This window comes from Camellia sinensis, chromosome 6 (genome assembly GCF_055761805.1).
Source record: "Camellia sinensis isolate YWXY chromosome 6, ASM5576180v1, whole genome shotgun sequence".
In the NCBI taxonomy this organism is placed as follows: domain Eukaryota; kingdom Viridiplantae; phylum Streptophyta; class Magnoliopsida; order Ericales; family Theaceae; genus Camellia; species Camellia sinensis.
In genome coordinates, this window is record NC_138966.1 from 193,810,001 (window position 1) to 193,816,965 (window position 6,965).

The following is a 6,965-nucleotide window of genomic DNA, read 5'->3' on the forward strand; positions in this document are numbered from 1 at the left end:
TATATACACACACATAGGCCAGGCAAGGTGGTGAGTTGAATATTTGTATTGTTTGAATGCAAGGTCAACAAAAGGAGACGAAAAGGTGAAGGTTCTTTTAGATATATGGATATATTCTGAAAACACATAACTCTTTGATTTGAAAGCAATTTGTGTGGTCTGTTATAAGCAATGTCACATTGAGAATTTTTTTTTTTTAAATGAAAGTTTGAAGTCTGTAAATCATCTTTATTTTGAATGTAGATCATGTACACTAAATTTAAATTTATCTTATACATTTTAAATATTTTTTAATTAATTTTTCTGAATACATAAAATTTACGAATTGACTATTTATTATATTATCCTATTGTTGGCTTTTTGGCTTTTCGAAGGGTATTTTTGTGAATGTGAGCGTGCCAGCAAGGATCAATCAGTCCTTACAGAAATTATAATTGCCAACCAATTATCAGACGATTGTGTTTTAGTTCTTTTCAGCCTCAATGAAGAGGACTTTTACTGGTGGCTTGACTTAGGAGAAATTAAGAGAAATAACAGTAATATGAAGAACAATTGAAGTATTTCATAAAAATGAACACTTACAACGGTCCGAACTCAGCCTCGGAGAGGTTTACAACAGCAATCTACTTGAATCTACTTGAAGCTACTCCTATGAATCGAAGTGCAGTGCGAGTATTTAAAGTGCAGGTATTTAAAGAACAGGTATTTAAGGACTGGAAATGTAAATGACTGGAAAGAAAATATATGAAGTAAATGACTGGTTTGTATGGTCTGAGTCCGTCCCTCTTTCTGGGGGCTACCCTGCTATTTATACTCGTCAGTGATGACCTTCGAACTGCACTTCGAACTGTCGAACTGCTCCTCCATGATCGCTGGTCATGCTTCCTTACAAGTAGCTCCATTACGCCATTACTGGCAGTTGAGCTTCCCTCTTGTACTTAGATTTGAATATGAGTAACCGTTTGAAGACACGTCATCTTGCATCCCGTTTATTTGATCTAGTGTTACTCGGATCATGTGAGGACCAATGTTTATTGTCACGTGTACGATCAGGATTAAAGGCTTGAATAACCTTCCTTTATTACCCTTACTATGCCACGTGTCGAACTGTAACTGGCTTTTACAAAATATGTAGCCAACATTACCCCCCGCACTAATATACCCAATACTTGGTGATATTAGTGGATTGCAATTTTCCCGCGCTTCCAGAACGTGTATGAAGTCCATATTCTGGAAATACAACCGTCATCCATTTGGAGATCATCTACATTAACTCGTCGAACATCCCAATACCTTAGTATTCGAACAGGTTATGGCTGCATCAACTTCCCTTTCTATTGATCAAGCATATGAAGAGCCTTTGAGTGATGTTGTTCCCCCTCGAAAGAACCTCCACGCATTCATTAGCCACCTTTACCCGCCCTTCTATATTCAGGTAATGGAGGCTTTTGTAGATTATAAACCTCTGGACTATGAACACATTGCTTTTAATCCCTTGGTTTACAAACTTACAGATACAAAGAATTCTTCCCCTAAGCTCCCTTTGTATTCTGACCGAACTACCCTCGAGCCTTTGCTTCGACAAGTTGAAAATATGGATCTAGGAAACTCTTCTTCACAGACCTCTGCATGGGATGAAATTGTGACCTCTTCATCCTCTGGAGCTTCTGGCTGGACAATCTGGTCCTCTCCTGAGACTTATGATCTAAGGGAGCGAATCAATCATCATTTTGTTGAGTTTACTGACCCTTTGGAGTTTCCCTCCTACGCTCGAAGCTCAGTGGTCTACCCTTACGCGCCCATTGACCTTCGACGTAGCTTGGAGGAGAATCTGCTTGTGGCTTGGTATACTTCTTCCATGCCTACGAAGATAATGCATCCTGCCCAACGTTCAGAAGAAGCACAAGGGTATACCCCTTCATTTTTAGCCAAAAAGGCGAAGATTTGTTCTTCTGATTGGCTTGACTATATTAATGCTTTTGCTCCTTCTGTTCCCGTGCCATCTCCCATAATAGAAGCATCCACACCTTCTTCTGCATCTGCATCCTCTGAGATAGAAACACCTGCTCCTTCCCCTTCGTCTTCTGAAGCAGAATCATCTTCTCCTTCTCCTCCTCCCATCCTTTCCTGGACAGAAAAACTAAGACTTGCCCTTCCAATGGACAAAGTCTTTCCACCTTACCAACCTCCGTCACCCCCTTCTCCAGCCGAGCGAAAGCAAGCTCAACTTTTGCTTGCGGCTTTCTCCCACCTGCCCTTCAATGTTCTTGAGGATGATATTCCTCTTAAGAATTTCCAATGGGCTTGTGATATCCTCACTAGGGGTCATGTCCTCAACCCTCTTGCTCAAGCAGAGCTCCATTTGTTTTTGGACCAACTCCCAGTGCTCCTCTACTGGCATCAGAATTCTAAGATCACCATCCCAAATCTGGATGAACTTTTATCTCTCCGAATTCATGCCCAATATGAAGCAGAGAATCTCATCGAAGAGCTCGATGACTTCAGGAATAAAGATTCTACGTACTGGGATGGTTTGGTTATGGATGACTTGGAACAAAAATCGAGGGAAGAGGCCTTCGAAGCAAAGGCTGAAGAACTCTATTATGAAGTGAGGGCTCATCAGCTTATGCAATCGACTTTAGAAGAAATAGAAGAAATAATAAAGAAAGAACAGAAATTTATTGACCATTGCTGGACAAAATTTCATGACCTTGTTATTTATTCTATTCCTTATTTTTATGAGCTTGAATTTGTACCGAGATAGAGTTACTTAATGTAATAAACAAAGTCTTTCTGTACTTAACACTGTTTGACTCTGTTTCCTTTTATCTCTAAAAGCTAACTCATAACTTTGAATTGAACAATTTCATACTTCGAATCAACTGTTTAATGAAGTACTAAAAGAACCAATCATGTCTTCTTCCAATTCATGGAGTAAAATTGACAATTCTGGCAGATATCATTTTAGTACTTTGATTTTAATGACTTTATATTAACTGTAACCAATATATGGTCATAGTTGATATAGCCAATCAATTTGAAACTGATCTCTTTTGGCTTCGAAGGGCAAACTATGGTAATTCCTTCTTGCTCAAACCAATAACTGGTTTGGATGTTCCGAACAATGCCCTTTTTTCCTTAAAGAGTTCTAGGGCTTGCTTCGAATGTTATCACTTCGAACAGGTCTTTAGATTTTTTGAAGTAGACCAATACTTTGAATATTCAGACATTTTTAAGCATGCAGTATGCTTCGAAGTCGGCTCCTGCATTTCGAAGCCGTTTTTGTTTGAAATTTTAGCGCAAAAATGTGGCTTCGAAGCTGGCATCAATGTGCTTTTCCCTCCAGAAATTATCGATGTTGAAAAAGATTCCTTGTTTTCGCACGTTTTAGTACTTAATGACTTACGAGATGTATCCCCGCACACAAAAGTTATTTAAAACCTTTTCACTCTGTGCCCCGGAATTGCTTACACATTCAAATCCCCTTTGGATTTCCATTTCTCTCTACTCCCTTCTATATTTTCCGAAAACCCACGATCAATGGCTTCTTCCCCATCAAAAGTTCCGACCATAGAGCGCGTAAGCTCATCTGTGGCTTTGAAGCGGCTTATTGATGCTGAATGTGAGAAATACAAGGGTGATGAGAAAAGTGCTATCGATGGGCGTTTCTTTATCCCTCGTCGCCATGTGCAGCGAGAGTACGTGCTAGGACCTATTTTCAAGGAGATCCCTTCCGAGCTTCCCGCCCTATATCCTCGCTTGGAGAATCAATGCCTTCTGTATGAAGGTGGTCTCGACTGGCAAGGCTGGAAAGTCAATCGTCCTCACCGATGCTGGCCCACGATGAGACCAGAGTGGCAAGAATGGTACGACCGAGTTGTCCCTGCTAGGACATTGGACCTTCAAGAACTCTGCCTTCTTGATGCTCTTCGACTATCTAGGGTAACTATCCCAGAAGACCCTTTTCTAATCCCCGCTGCTTTATGTTTCTGGAACCCTATTTTCAATTTCTTTCAGTTTAGGTGTGGGATGATGGCTCCCACTGTTCTTGATATTTGCCACCTATTAGGAGTATCCCCCATTGGTACCCCCATCACACCAGATTTTCCTGACTTAGTAGTCCCTTTCTCCCTCCCCTCTCTTAATGTATCTTACAGTGATTTTGTTAGAGTCGAGAACAAAAGAATGGGTCCAGTAACTGATAGGGAATTCTTTTCCTTTTTATTATATTGGCTTTGCAAATTTCTTTTCTGCACCTCCTCCCAAAGAATCATGCTCGAATTTGCTCCTCTTGCCAAAGCCTTGGTTTTGCAGAAAAGAATAGCCTTAGCCCCATACATTCTGGGTCATGTATATAGAGTTTGTTCCCTCTTTTGTGAGAAACCCCTAGATGCCAATCAAGGGGGACCATTTTGGATTCTTCAGCTTTGGCTCTTTGCCTATTTTTCTGAACTACAATCCAAATGTCTTAAATTTTCTGGGCTACACTCCCTCACTCATGGCATAAAACTGGCCAATGCTTCACTTTATCCAGCTACTTTTGCCTTTTATTTCTCCTTCTTTCATCAACTACCAGCTGCTCTTCCTGATCATCGTTTCCGTCCCTTCGAAGCTAGCATAGGTCCAACCTGGTTAAATCACTTCCTTAGTGATAGGCTCTGTGCTTTGCCTATTCATAAAGATATGTGGGCTTCCCTACTGATCCCTAGGGAACTGTTTATTGGGACCACCAACCCCAGAGCCTATAAATGCATAGCTGAGCCTTATTGTCCTGCTCAATTTGCTAGACAATTTGGCCTCACACAAGGAGTTCCAATACCTCTTTGCAGCAACACCAATCTGAGTCTTACTAAGAGGGATTTGAAGGTTCGAAAATCGAGATTAGAAGAGGCAACCTTCAAGTTTATGGATGATTTGGCCAGTTTTGAGTTCATCCCTTTCTCCCCTCATGGTACTGCATTGAAGAGATATCAAAATTGGTGGGTGAGCAACATGGAAGTTTATTTGGCCATCTCCTCTCAAAACCTATTGGAGGTGCTGGATGTGCCCAAGCCCAAAGAAGCTGAGACTGTCATTTCTTCCACTATTCCAATTACAGTAACTGCTACAACTCAGTTTACTTCTGCTGCTTCAATTCCTCCCAGGGTCACTCGAAGTATGTACCCCTTTCTCCTTTTCTCTAACCTCTTCATATAATGCTTGCTATCTTATCTCTAATCCTTCTTTTATGAAGGTGGTCAACAACAAAAGAAGAAGAGACTCTTTGAGCTAGAAAGGGAAAAAACTGAACTTCCAGAGATGGAGGAAGAAGAAAATGATCAAGAACAGGAGTCTCCCTTGAAAAGAAACAAAAGAGACCCTCAATTGGCTCAAGAGGGGATAGCCGCTAGGGAAGAAGAGGAGAAGCTCACTTTTGAAGAGTCTGGACCCCAACCTAAAAAGGTCGAGAAGACAATGGAGGAGCGAATGATTCCAACTCAAAGGAAAAGGAGAAGAAAAATTACCGTTTCTCCTTCCGATTTTACCGAAGATTCTGATTCCGAGACAATTGCTCAAGTAATAAAAAAGAGGAGGAAGATCACTGTTCTAGCTACCAGCTCGTTTGAAGATCCCATCCATGAGGTTGTAGAACAAGAATATCCCAAAGCCATAGTTGTTCTTGAAAGAGCTGAGGAGAGGCAGCAGCAACAATTCCTTGGGACAAGTAAGTTTCTGCATGCCTTTATTCTTTTCTTGTCGACTTTTCAAGACTAAGACTTGACATTACCTCACATTTTCTTCTTTTTACAGCAACGACCACTGCATTAATCTTCCCAACGGAAACTTCCCCAATTTCAGTCGAAGTTGATCAGATGCAACGCGTGAAAACCATTCAAATCACGCTCCCACTTCCTAAGCCTATATTCGATACGTCTTTACCGAGGCCGAGTATCCCTGCATCTCTTTTCCTTGGCTTAGAGCCATACCTCCCTTTCTTGACTCTTGATCTGCCTCAGTTTGTTTCTTCGATCCTCACTCTTCCTCCTACTGCTACTTCATCTCGCATGGCAGTTGATTCTCCTTTAGGGGATGCCGATAATTTTCCAATTCATGACTCATCACCAATGCCTACTTCCAGCCCTTCCTCACTTGATTTGCTGGTGGCCAAGACCATAGAGGCTGCCAAAGATGCTCCATCTGTTTCTCCCATCCCTATGCAGCCCTTTGTGTCTTCCACCACAACACTCTCTATGCCCTTCATGTCAAGGGATGAGGTAGACATTTTTGAAGAAAGACTAGCTAGTCTTTTTGACATTCCTTCTACCTCTCCTACTTCTACTACTGAAGCTGAGCCATTAGCCTTGGCTAACTCCCTTTTGGAAATCTTCGAGAGTTCTCCTTCCTCCAGCAACAAGCCTTTTGTACCTTTAGTAGATTTGGACACATGCTTGCAACTGTTGACTTCCTTTTCGAGGATCCCCTTCGAGGCTCTACAAAGGCCTATCATCAGGAACGGGTTCCTTCAATGCTGTAACATTGCTGAGCAGTCTGCCATGAGTGTTTCAAGTCATCTATCTCAGGCTGCAGCTACTATTGATTTCTATCTCAACATTTGCCATGCTGCTAAAGCTGCGGATGATAAGCTGGTTAAGGACCAGAGTTTTGTTTCTCAGGTGCATACTGAAGTATCAACTCTGAAAGAACAACACTCTTCTGCCTCCCACTTTCGAGTCCAACTTCTGGAGAAGAAAGCTCAGCTCGAAGAGGAGTTAGCTGCAGTAAACCAAGCCTTGGTTCGAACTGATAAGAAATTGCACATCACCAATCAAGGACTGGCTGATCGAAAAGAAAACATGGCTGCAGCTATTCAATTATTTCCTTCCCTTAGTAATAGGAAAGCTATTGTACAAAAACAATTAAAGCATTGTAATGATTTTTGGGCCAACTTGTGGCATAATGTACTTGATTCTTTATGAAAGCACACT

General features: G+C 41.4%; 1 protein-coding gene across 1 annotated transcript; it reads left to right on the forward strand.

The window, feature by feature from the left end:
* Nucleotides 1-2,452: 2,452 nt before the first annotated feature.
* LOC145793124 (uncharacterized) lies at nucleotides 2,453-6,067 on the forward strand. Its single transcript, XM_082875735.1, has 2 exons — nucleotides 2,453-5,704; nucleotides 5,791-6,067. The coding sequence occupies exon 1, from the start codon at nucleotides 3,541-3,543 to the stop codon at nucleotides 5,194-5,196; it is 1,656 nt and encodes a 551-aa protein (XP_082731861.1). The 5' UTR covers nucleotides 2,453-3,540; the 3' UTR covers nucleotides 5,197-5,704; nucleotides 5,791-6,067.
* Nucleotides 6,068-6,965: the final 898 nt, after the last annotated feature.